Source organism: Schistocerca piceifrons, chromosome 2 (genome assembly GCF_021461385.2).
Source record: "Schistocerca piceifrons isolate TAMUIC-IGC-003096 chromosome 2, iqSchPice1.1, whole genome shotgun sequence".
Taxonomy (NCBI): Eukaryota; Metazoa; Arthropoda; class Insecta; order Orthoptera; family Acrididae; genus Schistocerca; species Schistocerca piceifrons.
In genome coordinates, this window is record NC_060139.1 from 379,832,657 (window position 1) to 379,852,489 (window position 19,833).

The window sequence follows — 19,833 nt, forward strand, 5'->3', positions numbered from 1 at the left end:
AACAGGGCGTTCTTGATACTTTGTAAGGAAAAATAATGCAAAATAATGGCTGTAACATATCAATCCATAATACTATCATGAACACGGTATGAGCAATTTTTTATTGGTTTATACACACCGTTCTTTCCTTTTCCCACTAGCTTCTGTTGCCGATACGTTTCTGAGCTATTTATGAAACTTGATCTCAAATTTTGTCGCTAAGCTTTTATTATACTTTGGTCCACAGTTGGAACGTCTTCTAGAAATGTTTCAACAATCTCTTCCCACACGATGCATTTTATATTCTTCTTTGTGCAATGTTTGTGGGTCATTTTACACAACCAAGGTCCTTTGCAGTACAGTTTGATAAGTTTTTCGATTTGATGACTTGTCTGCTCCTTTGCTACACTCTAAGTAACTAGAACTTGCTGTCATGTGAAAACCACAGGAAAACTCATGGAGTTTATGAACATGGCCTGGTCATAGCTGCAGAAATCGCACCTGTGCGCCCAGTTAATGAGCACGGATCAGCTGTTCTAAAAGTAAAAGCCACAATGTCATGTCTCCACAACTGCATAGGCCACTCTACCATATATTATTACTATTATTGTTATTATTATCATCATTATATCAGAAATAAATATCGAACAGCAAAGGTCCTTCCAATGGCAAGGATTCGAAAATGTGTGGAAGACAAGAAAGTAGTTTCCCTGAAGCTCGTCTGAAGAAATCAGGAGATAGCATTTTTTGACAAAATTTTAAGGACAGTTGTAGATACTGATTTGTAACAAAATGTCTGCCAAATATGTCAGTCTCAAGCCAGACTTTGCCTTGGGAAAGGTGTACCTGGTGAGAAGAAGATAAATTTAATATGACTTGGAAAACAGTTCTGCCGTGATATAATCGTCTAATTTCCATGTGTGTTATAAAAACTTTTAATTACCAGCCATTTCCTTATACAGTATTACAAAAACTCGATAATCAATAGAGCTACCTTTAATAAAGTTAACTATTTTCACTGCATCGCGAGGTACAGAGTATTTCCACATGCATGTAAGAATAAGTCGATTTAACAATTACAAGCAACTGTTTATATTTACATAACCATCTTGTAGGTGATGATACAGCCATCAGTTATTTTAATGTAACACCAGAGGTGAAGAATAGTGTCAGTAAATACTGCACAACGTAAAAAACTGCTTGCAAATGGGCCACAGAGACTTCGGCGCCTGTAACAGTGTCATGCCTAGTGGTGCACCACTTGACGGGCAGCCGAGTAGCACACACGCCCCGCCGGACTCAAGCTCTGGCGGTGCACCACTTGGCCTGGCAGGCCTCGGTGTGCATTGACCGGCTGAGGGGCTAACACGAGCTGATGCTTGCCCAGCAGCCACTGCTGTGGTCCCAGGCAGGCCTGGTAGACTCGCTGTGTGCCTCTACTTTCAAGCATGGAGCTTATTCTTTCTCACCATCAGTTCCATTCATTTCAGGTAGATAGCTAAATAGGCAACAAGTTCTTTCTTATCACCTATAGAGCATTAAAAACTTAAACATTAACCACAAATTGAAAAATAATATTGAGAGAGATATTTTATGATAAGATTTGGGAACAGCATTCAACAGTGCCTTTCTGTGGCTTTTCTCAGACAAAATCATGAATCAGTTAAGAAATTCTTGTCCTCCAATCCACATGATACTTCACATTTGTTACGAAATGCACTTTTTTCACATAAAATTGCTATTTATTCACCAGATCAAGTCCGTGTCAATTTGCAATACTGTGGTGTATTATTAATTTTCCCAGATTTCCTACACACTGTGTTTAAAGTATAGGAACAATTCTGTGATGGAAGTGAATGTCTGCAATTTATGTTTGAAGCAAAGTAGTATAATATATTACTTGTCTATTTCAGCATTCTACCACTAATTTTTTATCTTTCTCAGATCTTACAAAACAGCTATTGCTAGTTGTTATCAAAGTTATCATTGCAAGTAGTTTTGGCCCTACAAAAACCACAACAAGGTGCCCAAATTCATCTTTTTAGCACATTCAAAATATTTTGTGATATGAATGCATTTGCAAGTGTTCTATGGAAGTATGTCATATTTCCCTTATCCACAGAAGAAATAATTAGAACTCTTTGCTACTTGCTTGTGGAAGACGGATACTCTGAGATTTTTCCTTGAATTTAGCAAGTTAAATGTACAAATGAAATGCTCAGCTAAAAGATTTATATATGGTGTCCCAAATATTTAAGGTGAAAATTATACAGGCTGTAGAGGAACTTAAACTGAGAATTTTAAGATGAGGAACCAGTAGTTAGAAATTAATATCTAAGATGATACAAAGTCTTGATTGAGCACTCTGTGTCAGATGTTGGCTGGAAACTCATTACATTTCACCACAAATGATTTCCCACTGCATCAACATTTGTGATACTACCTTGAAAATAGATGTGATGTGTCCATAGTGGAGTTTACCACTGTTTACAATTGATGATTGGTTGAAGGACTTGCAGACATGTACATAATATATGTCGAGGCACTGTACAGCACTTTGAAATTCAAATAAATGTGTAGTGAAAAGTTTTGCAAAGAGGGAATATTACCCGTGAAATGCACATTTTGAAGGATAAATGTGGTGGAGCAGCAATTACAGCCCTATTTATACAATGTGATGAAGCGATGCAGACAAATGGTTTGGAGCCCGAGTTCACTTCTGTCGATGGATTAGCCAACTTTCTCCAGTTTTTGTATTGTTCATGCCCACGTCTTCTTTCACCCATAATGGTGCACTTTACTAATGGAAAAGCCATGCCTGGAGTGACAAAAATGCATGTACCAGCTTCATCTCAGATCACCACCAACAATTATTTATCAACTTTTGGACTAAAATTGTACCAGGGCAGCAAATAGGATATTATTTGCAAGCCATCCCACTTGAATCACACGTTACCTGGTGTCTCATTTTCTGGAGACTGTACCTCTCATTGTCTGCAAATGGACAACATGACAGAGCATGATTCCACTTTGATAGTGATGTCTATGAGCACAGAACTGCAAGAATATGTCCTGTCTCATTACCAGTGGGATCATTAGATTGCACCCCTATGCATTTTTTCTTATGAGGTAACATAACGTCACTTGTGTATGAAATCCTAGTATAAACTGAAGAGGGACAGGTTGGTAAACACCTAGCTGCCGCCTCACTGTACAAATTCGATATTTGAGGAAGCACAGTAACACTTTGTGTACTGTTGTACTCCATGACAGTTACTATCCGCCTAAGTTGTTCCTATATGGTTCAAGTTGTTTATTTCAATAAAAGAAACTAAATATTCATTTCCACCCCTTATTCTTCTCTCATAACACTCAGTTTAAGATCCTTTGTCATTTATATAATTTTGGACCTAAATATCTGTGAAACTCTGGTCCCACTTTCAGTACTGTGAAGGGCAGAATTAGAGAATGTGAGGAGGGGGGGGGGGGGGGCGGATAGCCCTCACATTCGGATTGGATTTGTAGCTTATTTAGTTCAGAGCAGCAGATATCTTAGGTTCTTGAATAATTTACCCAACAATTAATTTTTACAACTGCATTCAAAAGTCTGTGCCACTGATTTAACGTTTCAGCGCACTGTCATTGAAAACTTTCAGAAAATTCTTGACAGTGGAATATTATTATAAAAATTATTCCAATGTCATGTGAACCACATTTTCATCTCTGACAGGTGAAATTTTGCACATTTCTGCAGTTACATCTGCTCAGTTCGGTAGGTGAGTGACACCATCAAAATAATTTCACGTGAATTTCATATTTTCTCAGATTACTTGGCTGGATCTTGTGGTCCTGATTTGGAACATTAAAAGTAAAATTCACCTGTCTACATCATGGCACAAATCTGCAGTTTAGCCTGTCACAGAGCTAGTGTACATCAAGCATGCACCAAACACACTTAATATAGCCCCATGCTACACTAATTGTTAGTTCATCAACATTGATCAGTTGTATCATTAACTGGATAAGCAATAACTCTGCATTACTTGTGAGATTTTCATCCTGTCAATAAACTGTTATTGTATTGCCTCCACTGATATCTTGTTCCCCACTACACATTCATAATCTACAATTTTCCTTATGTCTTTTTTCACACATGAATACATCAGATGAATGCAGCAACCAAGATTTTAGTATCTTATTTTTCTGAAATACAAATGATTTGATAATCTCCGGCTACTCATGCCATCACTAGTGGTATTACTGTCGTTGCTTCTCTCTATTTTTTGTCAAACGTTGAATAAATAAAATTCTACTCTTTTTAAACCTTCATTTCTCCTGTACTTGCAAACAATGAAGTTTAACATCATCAATGAATTGATTAGATGTCATGTATCTTAATGTCACTTGTGTGAGCAAACAGTTAATTACTGAATGAGACCTGATTTCTTCGTTTTCTCTAATTACCTATATATGAAGGAACAGGATTGATAAATTTAAAATTGAGTCCTGGGTTATCTCATAGCTGCACTTTGCTCGGACACGCAATACTTCTTGTTAAAATATTACAGTTGAATTTATTTTAAGGTGAGGTGCATATTGTTTGTTTGGAAATCTCAGTCTCCTAAGGATAAGTGCAACTGGTAACAAAACAGCACAATATCCATCATGTTCCAATTAGATCACATACAAAACATGTTCAGTTACTGGACAGATCGTATCAGTAATCACTCCATAAACCAGTATCTAGTTCTCTGATACAACAGAACTTGAATTGTAGAGGATGATGAGAAGTAAAACTTCAATCATCATCAGTTAAACTTCCCGCGACATTTGAATGCAGTCCCTTCAACTTTTGCTATTTCTCCAGGCTTTGTGTTGAGTGAAACACGACTCTGAAAAGAAGAAAACACAACATTAAGTTCTTGATCCCCTGCTAGTCAAAATCTGAATTACTGGTTATAATATAAACACAGCTTTTACTTTTGCACTATATCAGTTGTTCTAAATTGCATAAACACTATAAAGGTATGACTGTTAAATAGTGAGCCTGAGCACCTCACATTGTGACAGTCACATGGGATGAGTTTGGTTTTGGAATGTAGTTGACCTGTCTAGTCTGGAACTATCAATCATCATTTTGTTTTTCTGTCTGTTTTAGTTTGTTTTGAGCATTGTTTATAGGGGACACTATTACAAAGTAGCACCGCAGTCTTGGTTGGTTTAAATGCCAAGCAGAATATCAGCCTCCAACTTCTTGTGTAATTAAAAATTTGGCAATCGAATGTTTTCAAACATTAAAGGTGTTTAGTTATAATGCTATATCATATGTATAATTACTTCAATGACACAAATGGTTTTCTCATTGTCAAGAAGAGGTCGAATATCCTGGTCAATTTGTCTCTGCAAGAACTGACGAAAACAGTCAGAAAATTAATGACACTGTGCAGGAAGACCAGTGTAACCCTTTGTATGATCACCAATTAAGGTGAACAATACTAGAGAGACAGTAAGACAAAATTTGCATAGTGAACTAAATATAACACAAGTTTCTGCAAAAAATGGTCTTGAAAACCCACACTCAGAAACAAAAAGATGATCAGAGGAACAAATTTGCTCTGATACTACAGAAGAACTCGGAGAACCAGACTTGCTCACAAATGCCATTACAGGACATGAAACATGAATTTTTTATTGTGATGCAGAAGCAAAGTGTCTGGTGATTCACTGGAAGACCCCCTGTCAAGAATTTAAAAAAAAAAAAAATAGAGCAAATGAGCAAGTGAGAACCAAAGGTAAGGCTGATCATCTCTTTTTCTAATTCTGTTTCTTCAATATCACAGCCTGAGAGTCAAGCCATTAATCAGAAATCATACAAACAACTAATCAAGCTGAAGATAAAAAAATAAAATAAATGGATATGTGGAACAGGGAGACAACCACTGAGCTACAACATTAAAATGTAAAAAAATCCTTTTTCAAAAAAAATCTTTTAACTGCCTAGATTGCTTAAATATATGAAAATTAAAATATGATGACTAGACTAGTTTAAGATGTTGGTGCCACCATCTTCAGATCAGCCAACAGGCACAAGAACAGAAAATCACCATAGAAAAAAAATAATTATGAAGCAGTCTTCAAGCTTCTCACGTTTGAAGGAAAAACAAATACATAAACCTATCACTCACAGCAAAAATGTCAGTATATGAAGTATAGAATGAATACTATATATAAATCATGTCTGAACTGAACTAAATGCAAACTCAAAGTGCTACAGCAAATGAAAATTTTTAAACAGACTATGCTTATGTGGGACTTAGGTTGAACAAAAATTATATGTACCAGTAAAAACCGTATCATGCAGTAACTTGCATTTGTATAAGAGGCGAGTTCAGGGGAAAAAGATATTTTTAGCACAATAAAAATTAGGCTGGTTCTACACTTGTAGAAATATATAAACCAGACAAATATAAAGTACATAGTACAACATTAAATCAGAAGTTAAAAGCTGTGACAAAATTAAAAGGAAGATCATACCATAGGGCATAAAATAAGACAAAAATTTTTGTCAAGGAGATTGTATGTTTTTGCAGTATCTTCCTACAGGCAAAGAATTTTTATGTTGCTGTTACCACTAAATTTCCTATTTAACCTGCCTCTTTTACCACATGTCCACCGGTATGGTTGTGGTGCATGGCACATTCAACTACAGTGCCGTTCAGCAGCTCCAGGCCCTTCCACCTGAGGCCGCCGACACAGGACGGTGTCTCAGCAACTTGCAGGTGAATTTCCTTAATATTTTCTTGCACCAGTTCCAGCCAGTCTCTCTTTTACTTGTTACCAAACTGTAATATTCTGATTACATTAATCACATCACACCCTGACATAAATATAAATTGTTGGTTTTTTGTAAACACATTTCTCACTGTGTTTGGAGTGGCGACAAGAAGAACTTTTGTGTGCCCAAGGTGAGTGAGTGTTTTTTTCATATAATTTCTCCATGGAAGTGATACTTCAATCACTTCTCAACCAAGCAGCAACTTGCTACAGCCACTTTGGAAAACCTTGTGGCTATGTTGACTGTTCCATCTAAGGTGCATTTACTGCTGTTTCTGCCATGTGACAACTTTGCTGAAGATTGGGAAGCTTACAAAAAATGGCTCTGCCAACACTTTGCTGCACTCACGGTGACAAACCAGGATATTTGTAAGGCTTTGTGTTGTAGTGGATTTCTCCTCGTGTGTATCAGTTGTGTCAGTTGGCCCCTTGCAGAAATCGGGCTCACTCTCCTTTGATGAAATGTGGTTGGGCAGCGGAGCTACAGGGTCTGAATTGTAACTGTTGTTGTATTGCTAAATGCTCTAACGAAACATACTCCAACTCCATGGTTCATGACATGATCTTCTGCCTCACACTGGATGAAGAAGTTCATCAGTGTGTGCTTCAATATGAAAATCAGACATTGAATACAAGATGTTATGGACGTTGCTCAATCTAGTGAGGTCACCCCCGCAGCAAGCCACCAAACTGAGGCATCGCGGGAAATCGCCATCACTGACAATGAACCACAACAGTGCGTAGCAACAGGCTCACTGAGCAAAGAGGAAGTCAGTGCTGTGCAAACCAGGACACTTGTCCACAACGGACAACCCTACCAGTAGTCACAACAAGGACAATAGCTGGTACTTCCATCATGTGCCTCTTGTTTTGTGCATAATGAAAGGGGTGCATGCTCCAGGCAGTGGACATCATGACACAAATGTTGCAAGAAAGGCTGCATTACGTCAGTTTGTTGTTCTCAGCCTTCCTCCAAACAAATGGACGTGGACATTAATTCTATTTCATCACTGTCTACAAGTCACAATAAGCTCTTTATTGGAATGTTTTTGATGAACAAACCATTGTCACTGCAAGTGGACACTGGAGTGGCTGTTTCGCCCCTCAACTCTCAAATGTATGTATGGCTGGGCACCCCAAAGTAGGCTCTCATCACACACTGTCTGTAAGTTACAATAAACAGCATATTCCTACTCTTGGTCAATTTACTGCCACCATGGCATACAAATCGGTAGTCCATCCTATCACATACTTCATTGTTAGCAATCCCTGTTAACGGTTATTAGCAATTTTCTATTACAGTCACTGTGCAACCTGTGTCGGGCCAGGTTCCTTATCAAGCCCTGGATTCATTGTGCTTTGAATTTTTGGTTTTGTTTCCTGAGAGTTTAGGGTGTGCGAACAATTTCGTGGCACAAGTCATGCTTCAACCTCCAGCTCGGTCATGCTTTTTCCGGGTGTGGTCCATACCTGTGTCCTTATGCAAAAATGTAAAGTCTGAAGTAGATCAGTTGATGTCGTTCACCGTTGTTCAACCGGTTCCAACAAGTGAGTGGGCTACTCTGTTAGTGATTGTGAAAAAAATTGTCGAGTTAGCTCCACTTTGCAGTTACTTTAAAGTTACCAAAATGCAGAGTATGTTATTGACACTTAACCTTTGCCTCAAACTGATGAGTTACTTGCAAAATTGGCTGAGGCCAATTCTTTCCCAAAACTGACTTAGCCGAAGCCTACTTGCAAGTTCTATTACATGATGCACTGAAACATTTGCTTGTTGTGAACACACCTTTTGGTCTTTATCAACATCAACATTTAATATTTGGGATGGTTAGTGCCCCAGCTATATTTCAAGAGTTTTTGGAGCAGGTTATGGCTTATGTCCCTTGATGCATCAGTTACCTTGATGATACAGTCATCACTGGCACTATGATAGAAGAATACATACGTAACCTCTGTTGTTTCTTTACTCTTATGCACCCTGCAGGCCTTAAGTATAGTCTTAATAAGTCCCATTTTCTTCAATGCTCTGTTATTTATCTCAAACATGAACTTTCCAGGCAGGATGTTTGACCACTAGTGCAGTATGTTGCCACTATAATGCCTTTGCCTCATCCAACCAATTTGCAGGAACTGCATACATTCCTTGATAAAACAGAATATTATCACAGGTTTCTTCTGGGTGCAGCCACTCTGGCTCACCCCTCTGCACCAGATGCTTCATAAAAATGTTCCTCAAAATCAAGTTACACTCCTTTAGTTCCAGTATGGAGTGGGAGCAGTTCATGAGGATGGCTCTGAACAGCCTACTGCATTTGCATCTAAAACACTCATCATGGCTCACAAACACTATTCACAGGTAGAAAAAGAATCCCTTGTGATTGCTTATGCTGTCAGAAAATTTAATCTATTCTTATGTTGTATTAAATTCCACTTAGTCACAGATCATGAACATTTAGTTTCCTTGTTTCACACTTTGCCTGCCTTACCCAACAAAGCCGCTCATTGCCTTCAATGTTGGGACTTTTATTTTGTCGAGGTATAATTATGTGATCCATTTTCCACCCTATGTCACAACACACAAATGTGGACGCATGGCCTTAGCTTCCCATGCAATCCGATCCGTTGTTTGATCAGGAAGAACAGTTGTTTTTTCTCCTTGACAAGGAAGCAAAAGAGACTGTTGATGGTTTACCCATTACCAGCTCCGCGACCGCATCAATGGTAGCTGCACAAGACACAGTGCTTAAACAAGACTTGTACATAATATGTGGCCTGACCATGCACTGAGCCAGGCACTAGTCCCGTAGCAAAACCTGTAAGCTTCCCGTTGTCATCTTTCTCTGATGAGTAGGGTCATTCTCTTGTCGACGGAAGGGGGTATTCTCAGTGTTGTGATTTCTGTACAGTTGTGCAGAGGAGGTTATCATTCTGCTAAATCAAGGTCACTGCGGAGCCTCCCACACTACAAATTCGCATTAGGCACATATTCTGGCCTGGCGTTAATTGCAAACTGGAGCACCTGGCCATGGCCAGCTGCCAGTGTTCCAAATAACAGCTGGCAATGCATGCTGTGTTTTTTCCTTAGCCAGCAGCCACACTACCTTGGTAACTAATCTGTATCGATTTTGATGGATCTATATTGGACACTTTTTTGACTGTTGGTTGTTGATGCTTTTTTCAAGTTTCCTTTTGTTGTTCATTGTCCATCTCCTATAGCAGAAGCAAGGTGCTGTCAACAATTTTTTCTAGCGAAGATGTGCCTCGTATGGTAGGTTCAGATAATGGTCCTCAATTTGTGGATCAATCCTTTAAATATTTTTGCCCCCACAATAGCATCTGCCATGTCACAGCACACCGTTTTGTCCACACTCCAATGGCGAGACAGAACACCCTGTGCAGAACTTAAAAACACGAATGCTTTAATTCTTGAAGTTTTCCCGGCGTACTGAATATTCTACGATGTTTTGGGTTTGCAGCCAGATCATGTTGACTTCTTACCACAATATTTCAGATGGCACCCATCCAGCCACCTTCAGGTGACCATCCGCCACTGGAGTCTGCTTACCTTTTGGGATTCAGTAATTAAAGAGTCTGTGGAAATTCATCTAGCACAAAATCTTGTTAATTGGGATGACAGCTTTCAACTGGACAATGCTTAGGACCCAGAGACTCTTTAATATCTTCAAGGAGAAAATATTTTATTCATAATGACATGTCTAGGAAACATCTGACGTTTGTTTTCAGCAACATGAGCGTGCATTCCAACAGAGAGCGGACATGTAGTTTCACCTTTATGCATGCGCCTGCACACCACAGGTAGAACAGTATTTGCAGAAGGCATTGATATTGACAGAAGACGCTCCTGTCACGGCCACCAATGCGCATGCGTTTCCACACCAATTTTTGCTATAAAGCTGATACCATGAACTATCAGACTCCAGTGGTGGACATTCACTTGATAATGGCTGAACAGTTGCCAGCCAAAATACTGTAGCAAGAACTCAACATGATCTGGCTACAATCCCGAAATCTCATAGAATATGCCAATGCTTCAGTTTGTCACGAAACTCCTGGTGGAAGATGCTCCTACATTTTTTCTCAGTTCTTACAGAAAGACTCCAATTGGGGACAAGGGCCCAGCTTAGCTCTTGAACAGCTGGCAGCTGTGGATGCAGCTCCATCTCCCATTCCTGGGCAGGCGTCCTGCAGCAACACTTAGGCATCATGCCTACATAAGTAAGAGACGGAAGTGAGCAGATAATGAGAATGAGTCATGGTTATCGCATGACAGACTTTTTCTGATACAATAACTAGCTGCAAGAAGTCACGATTGTGGCCGAAAAGTGTCAGCACCTGATGCATTATGAAATTATCAAGTAGTTATATTTTGGAAATGAAACTGATCTATTGTCACTATTATGACTTTCATTAATTATTGTTAATTTGATTTGTTTATTAGTGTGAATGATGGTGTGAATGTACAATAAGATAATAAATGAATGTTGTTACATCTATTAACTGAGTATGCATTAGCATGAGAACTGTTTACAAACAATGAGTTGTACTCAGGGGAAATTGGAAATTCAACTAGCCAACTAGCCAGTTTATGGAACTGCAGAAACAAGAAATACAGGGTGTACATAAAGTCTGGAAACACTTTCAATTATTTATTTAACAAGAACTAAACATATTACAGATGTCATACATATAGCATTTTGAAGAGAAACTCTGAAGATTTTTTTTTACAAACATTTGATATGCAAACCATGAGTGACCCAGCAGACATCAATACGGTAATCGAATTCTTACCATACCCGTCCCAGCATGGCATCATCGACAGTGGCAGTCGCTTCCCGTATTCTCTCCTAGAGCTCTCTACATCACATTGTAGAAGCTAGAAGCGGTACATACACCAGATCTTTAATGTGTCCCCACAGAAAAAAGTCACATGGAGTGAGATCTGGTGACCGGGGAGGCCATTTCATGAAACAGCTGTCTCCTTCTGTAGCACAGCTGATCCATTGATGCAGCAGCTCCGTGTTCAAGTACCCACAAACTTCACGATGAAAATGGGGTGGAGACCCATCCTGCTGAAAGATGAACGGAGAGTCCGATTGCATTTGAGGCATCAGCCATTGCTGCAACATGTCCAAGTAGGAATATCCAGTGACAGTGTTCTTGGCGAAGAAGAATGACCTGTACAGTTTTCGACATGACAAGGCATAAAAAACATTTACCTTTGGGGAATCATGCTCAAATTAAATGCATTGTGTGGGTGCTTTGTACCCCAGATTTGACAATTATGCCTGTTCACTTTCCAATTAGTGTGAAAGGTGACTTCGACAATAAAAATTAAGCGATCAACAATGCCATCCCCATCCTCATTCAATTGTTGCAACTGCGAACAAAACTCAAAACGCTTGTCTTTGTCATCGTCACTGAGCTTCTGCACTAGCTCCATTTTGAATGGTTTCATATACAGCTTCTGTCACAGGACTTTCCACACTGTCATTGGAGCTATTTCAAGTTCACGGGACGCACGATGCACCGATTTCTTTGGACACCTTATGAATGTCTCTCGTACGCACTCGACATTCACTTCACTCACACTGGGATGTCCGCTTCTCTTTGCCAGGCACAAGCAACCTGTTGTAATGAATTTGTTGTGCCAGTGGTAAATGGCCTTTCTTGTTGGTAGCTTCTTACCGTGTTTGGTTCTAAACATCCGCTGAACAGCTGAAGCACACTTGTTTTTGTTGAACTCCAACACACAGAAAGCTCGCGCTGCACCTGAACTCGCCATTTTTGCGACTAGAGCTGACTAACTGCAAATTACCAAACTAGGCTATGGCGGTATACTTAAATAAAAAACTTTCAGGTTTTCTGTACAATGTTTGTTTCTTGTGCAATAAATAACTGAAAGTGTTCCCGGACGTTATTAGCACATCCGGTATTTTATGACAATTCTATTATTTAAAGGAGGATTTATTTTTATAACTGTGGATTTTCTAAATTGGTTCATTTAGTAAATTATTCAAGAAAGCTATTAAGTTGTGACTGGTCAAAGGTAAAAGTTGCAGGATTTCGCAGTTTAACACTAATATGGGATTGGCTATGATGTGTATCAGCCGATCAGACAACAGTACGTTCGCATGAATTTTGTGGGCTAAAGAATTGCTTTGTGAAGGCTAACAAGTCAGTTTAGAGCTCATTCATCATCATGTCCAGATGCAGATAAAAGCAGCTCTGAATAGGTGTGATAATTTTGCAGAGTAATGATTAAAACATGAGTGTGGAATGCCGCAAAATGGGTGTGAATGTGTGAGTAAAACAAAAACCGAAATTCCAATTTTAATATGTAAAATGTGACTTTTCAATAACTAAAATCCATGCAGCACGTTATACAAGCTGTGACCGCAAAGTGAACATTTGTAGTGGTGAAACTGTGCAATATCTGAGCGAGCATTCTATCATAGAAAATCCATTTGTACTCCTTTCTGGTATTATATTTGGGTCGATGCCATAAGCTGGCTATTACAAACGTCTATGATTGCACGTGAGTGTTAAAATTAGAACTCAACATTAGGACAGTCTTAGCAGTGTTTTTGTATCAATAAGTGCTAACATATTGAACTTTTCACTCATAAACTACCATTCAATTAATCGCTCAGTTAACCTGATACTAAAAAACAATTGTTGCACCCACTAGATTCATATAATACCACTAGTTCTACACCAGCTTTTCCAGTAGAAGAACATCGTTCATTTTTAACAGGGAAGGCATGTAGACCAGACAGCACAAGAAGAAATTTGCCACTAAGTGTGTGGACACTTTCTTAAGAGAAGCAAAATTAATCATGCCATTACATGACATCATCATGATTTGCACCTAGCACTCCAGTGTGAAACTGAGGGTTTGGATGACACCTGCATTGGCTTGCAGGTATCATCCACAGCCAGTGTGAATAACATGTGTTCATGGTGCACATATATGAGCACCTTGTGGTGTGCCACTTCAATCAGCTGTGCTCTCAGCAAGGCACTAACAACTCACAGTGGCCCTCTGCACAAGCACCTCTTCCACTGGCATCACCATCCATTGCGAGCAGCAAGCTGCCCAAGTCGTGACCGCCCACCCTCCTAAAGTGGGCCACACATGGACAACGCGCCTCCATCTCTCACTACCCCTGCAGTGCCCGATCTTGCAGTTGAGGATGACGAGGCTTTATTGGTGCATCCACAGGTGTTGCCACTGGTGCCTCCTCCACTGACGCTGGCACAGCCTTTCCTGCCATCCCCCTGCTAGCACCACCTATGTTGCCTCCAAACACCATGGCTCCCCAGCCCGTGGCCCCCACCGCAGTGTCCAGTGTTGACACGTCCTCTTACTATGAGGAGCTGGGATCCTCTACCTGCTCTCTGGGAGGGGGAGGAAGACCGAGTCTGTGCTCTTGCCACTTCCACCATTCCACCACTATGCACTTGTTTGCACAGTCCAAGACATGTTCATGTCCAGGACGATTACATTCTGACACCAAAGACACATCAACCCCCCCCCCCCCCCCCAGAGCATCACAGAAGTGCCCAGCATCCATGCTCTCCCCCCCCCCCCCCCCAAGGAGGGAAGAGTGTAGTAACCCACACAATACTACAACTCCGCCATTATGGCCATGGCACACACAACATTCCAGGCACGGTCCATCTGAGGCTGTCAACTGTACACAGCACCTCAGTCACCTGCAGTAGAAAGCCAGTAGCATCTAGTGGGCAAATACTGTTTGTACTGTTTTATACCAGCTTCAGCCTGACTCAAATAAAGGTTGTGTTTGAAGCTAGAACCCTTATCTTAGTATCTGCATTTCCCTCAAACATTTTGAGCCTGAAGATTACTTTATAAAAAAGGTTTTTTTAATGTGATTTTCTGTTTTTGTGCTTGTTTGCAGATCTGAGGATGGTTGCATTGACAACTGAAGGTAGTCTAGTCATCAAATTTTAATTTTCATATATGTACATAATGTAGGCAATTAAAAGATTTTTGAAAAAAGATTTTTCACATTTTAAAAAATTACGTGAGATCATTTTCTGTCAGGCATTATTAATTCTATCTTTGTTTGCAATAAATCATATTTGTTATTGAAGTCTTGTTATTTAATTACTAGAACTCATAGTGTGCTCACTTATGTTGAACCTACCAATTACAAACACTATTTTATTGGATCTAGTACTAGAATTATCGTCAATTACTTAAATTATTATTGTAATCTTATCCACTTGTTGTATGTTATTTATTTTTCCTAAACAAAGCATTTTTGAGGTAAGCTATATAAAACACTGAGGGATGTGATGCAGTGATAAGACATGGAACTCATACTTGGGCAGATGGCATTCAACTTCCCTCCCACATCAAATGGACGAGACATTAAACACTAAACTACATTTTGTTGCCTAAAAGCATGAAAATTGTGAACACATGAAAGTAGATTCAACTAGCAACCAAATGCAATTTAAAAAGATGAATGCAATGAAGGTTTTTCAGGAAAATGAAAACCCTGTACACCATAGTGGGTTCAGAATTAAATCTGTCACAAGTGGAAGAATTATCTTGAACATGGAAACATTAGTGTGGAAGGCAAAACATAGCAGATTATAAGACAATGGCTGGTAATAAGGATGAATAACAAGCCATGGAAAGTGCAAAACGAAAAGTAAAACATACTCAAACAAAGGTATCATTTCTTTAACAAGTAATACTAAAATTATAGAGTGCCATTGCTGAGAAAGGCATTGTTTCTTTAACATATCATAGCAAAATTCTAGAATGCCATTGCCAGCACAGGCATTTTTTTAATGCCTGTATTCTACCTTACAAATTCTGTGTGTGGGAAAAAGAAGAAACTAAAACAATAGATTAATTGTGTTACTTATTGGAATAAAAGAGTACATGTCTCTTGTTGACCAGGTAAGTAAGCTGCACATAATGTCTAACAATACCAGTCATTCTCTGCAACTGCACTTGCGAATCTTCACATTTTAAAGTTTCTGCGATTTATTTTACGAATATAACTACAAATGTGAAGTTACTTTATGGTGAATCTACGACTTACCATGGGATGGCTGTATGCCGTACTCATGAGACCAACACACATTGTCTTTGTTGTATGTCCCCAAATGAATTCTCCAATGTCTTTCAAGGGATTGTATTTTAGTATTATCAGGCCAGCAAGTTTCTCCTCCTCTTTGAGGCTCAAAGGAGACTCTAGATAACAAAAAATAACATCACAACAAAGATATAGAATTATCTATAAACATTTTTCCACATGTTACCAGCAAAACCAAATTTATCTGAGATGGCATTATTAATTAGTTTCATACTTCACCCTGCTACATCTGTTATCTACTCTTTCTTTCTTAATTTCCTCACTCCATTTTTTTTATCAGACCATTTCTCTCAATTAAAGAGTCATCAGATCACCTTTCATGCTTTTGTGTCTCCTTGGTGGTCTGTTCTATCTTGTGATCCTACCTTCTTAGTCGGTGCCTGCCTTCCATCTCCTTGGAAGCTTTCCTTACCTTGACTCTAGTCTTTCCCAAGATCTTCTGTCTTCCCCATCCTGCTACCCTATTTGCTCAAGTCAGGCTGCATCATGGGGAAAAGAGGGGTTTTGGAGTTAGAGAGAGAGAGAGAGAGAGAGGGGGGGGGGGGGGGGGGGGGAAGATGGTATGTGCACTGGTGATCAAGTGCTCCAATGAAATCAACACAATCTTTATCATGAATAACATTATTCATCACAAGAGTTTTATACATTTGTATGCTGCCCTACATTACATATGTAGCTTGTGACTGTCTTACATCATAATTTTTTTAAACAGAATGGTGTAAAAGATGTATGTTCTAGACATGGGTAGTACTTAGGAAGTGGCTAGGAGTTGACATTCCTGCATCAACTATGAGTAGTTCAGAAGGTCAGTGGGTAGGTGTCAGACAACAAACCTAGTTCAAGCCTTAATCAGTCCTGGAATTGTTCTGTCACATATATTGCTTGTTTCATCTTTGGCAATTATTTTTATAAGTGAAAAATGCCAATTTGCACCACCATGATTCATAATCTTTGTTAAAATACAGATCTCTCTTTAGCTGGACAGATAAGCCTGTTCACAGATCATAGGAAGGCAACGACACAAACCAAGATTAATAAAGCATTATGGTGTTCAAACCAGCCTTTGTATTGGCGATTTACCTTTTGTTTCTTTTTTACTGAAATTAGAAAGTGGAGTATCATATTGTAAACAATTGTTTGGTTCTGAAGTTAATTCTGACTGTTAATTCATTGACATCAGCTGTATTAGATAGAGATCTACTACTCAATAATGACATATGAAAATTTGTGGTGGATCAGTACTTGAACCGGAATTTCCCACTTACTGCGAGCAGTTGCCATAACGACTATCCATGCATGCTCTTGGGACCAACCTAAACTTCTACATGTTATCGTTTCTACATCATGTGTGTAAGTATTACAAGCCTAGGTCGGCACACAATGATGATAACACTGGTCTTGATTCAATGTTGTCTCATCCTCCATGTTGCAGGAATACGAGTAATGCTATGAGCATTAGGTGATGAATTTAGTCAACTACGGTATAAGGATGTAGACAGTGTGATGGACAAGTTTGGGTCAGTCTAGGGAATGTATACAGATAGCCAAAATGGTCAAGGTGACCACCCACAATAAGCACGAAATCCAGGTTCAAGTCCTGATCAAGCACAAATTTTCTTGTGTCAATATTCCTACATAACTAATACAGCTGATGTCATGGAATTTGCAGTCAGCGAATTAATTTCAAAATGTTTTCTACTGTTGTGGATTAATGATAGTGTCTGTTCCTTCAGACATGCATGTAATTATTTTGTTGTTATGGTCAGTCACCTACTTCAATGACATTTTAATGAAATGCAACATAGGGCTCTCCAAATTGCAACTTACCCTACGTTGTGTCACCCCATTTAAAAAAATGTTACAGTTTAATTTGACATTTTGATATTGACAGTTTTAATATTTTAATCTCTTTCTTTTATGTAGGCTTTCACAGCTACTACGAATTTCTTCAAGTTTCAGGCTGTGATTCCACCATGGCTGTCAACTTCTTGTAAAAATTAAAAATTTATCGATATTCATTTGGCTTTTAAGTCATTATCATAAGATGGAGCATATAATGCATTAAATAAATCTTCAAATAAGATGGAACCACAGACCACACTAAGAGTTAGCAAGTGGAACACAGAAATGAGAAATGTTTTTGCATATATTCACTGCTAGGACGGAATGATCTTAACAACACAATTTTTCATAGTTAAATTGGAATGTCAAATATGCAATTATTACATATTGTCTAGATTTCAATATTTATTTCTTAATACTGAACATCAGTATTATGTTACATGTGGTTTACAAAACAATTGCAATCTTTTTCTGTCATTCTGCACTCATCCAACATTTTTCACTGAGGAATTCAACATAAGTTTCCATACTTCATTATATTATTATCCCTCTTTTTGAATCCATGTTAATCCTATTGGTTGTTATCATTAGAAATTCATTTAATGTCAGATGTGCCTAATAATACCTTATGTTTAACACAATCAAAGACTTACCTAAATATTTCAGTTTTAATGCATCCTTTAGGCCTCTAACTGCACAAATGCTTTCCTCCAACATTGTAGCTGTCTCTTTAACAAGGAAAGTACGTATTAACTGTTCTCCGCAACCAGATGATGACACTGCTACAGCATCAATATCACCTCTCGCATCCTGTGCCCAACAACCAAATCCAGGGATACCTGCCTAAAAATAGCCATTGAAAAGCATGCAATCAAGATCTCAATCATCATCACTAATTAGTGTTTATTATTTCCTCAACCTGTTTAACTCAAAGCAGAAATAAAAACAATAATCCATCTATTGTCAACAATCTATGAAAAAGATGTGACTGGATCATATTTCTTGCTGAAATCTACAGTTCCAAAACAGAGAAAGGAAAATGATGCATATATAGCAAGAAAATAGTGTAATAGTAAAGACTGAATAGTTCATACTACTATTGAAAGTTGTACTAGTCAAATAACATGCAGTTGCAATGGTATGAAAGATATGAAACTGTTTACATGTTAAATTGTCAGGTGAAAAAGTTTCACCTACAACAATTCAGATAATTTGAAAGAAAGTGAACTTAAAACAATAATCATTTGTAATCCAAGTAATGCTGTGCAGGATTACCAGGTTGGATGTACACTATTCTGGGACTGATAATACAAGCTGCTGTGAACAGAAAGCTTTATTAACACATGATCTTCTCTGTCCAGCTGTCCGCTAACATACAAACACGGAAAAAGCAAACTGGGCTTCTACAGTTCAGAGAATCGAATGCCAGCTTCCTGAATTACAGGAAGAGAACACAGAGGCAAGAGAAACTTAAAGGGATGAGGTACAAAACCCAACAATGCTGGAAGTGGAAACAGTGATAAATAAACTAAAAAATAACCATGCACCCAGTGAAGACAGGATCATGTCAGAACTAATAAAATCAGGGAGGAAATCTCTATGACTTGAAATATTTAAACTACTAAAGAACAGATGGGTAAACGAAAGCATGCCAGAGGAGTGAAATACTGGAATAATATGCCCAACATATACCCGTATGTGACAAAATTGTATGATACCAGTTAAGGATTGGGTATTTATTTGCAGCTGTTAACTGAGCTATTATGTAACAAAAAGTGAATGGCTGGAGCTGTCAACTGTTTACCACACTGAGGAGCTTGCCCCAAGCGTAACATGCTGTCAACATGTATTCGACAATATCGATTTCATTGTCTCCACTATCAATGGCTGGAATATTTTATGCAGCTGCAAGGTATCACATGCATCACCCCAGCCTCAGATCTCCACCATCTGAAAAGGTACAGAGGCTTAAATTGGCTTCCTCTGTAACAGAATAGGTCATCGAGATGTTATGGGACTT

The 19,833-nt window shown here is 38.7% G+C and overlaps 1 protein-coding gene across 1 annotated transcript in view; it reads right to left on the minus strand.

Annotated features, from left to right (window-relative positions):
• Positions 1-4,490: 4,490 nt before the first annotated feature.
• The window catches only part of LOC124777745 (threonine aspartase 1), a 54,498-nt gene continuing 39,155 nt past the window's right edge, over positions 4,491-19,833 (minus strand). The window contains exons 7-9 of the mRNA XM_047253246.1: positions 18,467-18,656; positions 15,918-16,069; positions 4,491-4,871 (exon numbers count right to left, since the gene is read on the minus strand). Coding sequence (XP_047109202.1) covers positions 4,788-4,871; positions 15,918-16,069; positions 18,467-18,656 — 426 coding nt within the window. The 3' untranslated portion in view covers positions 4,491-4,787. The remainder of the gene's footprint in view (positions 4,872-15,917; positions 16,070-18,466; positions 18,657-19,833) is intronic.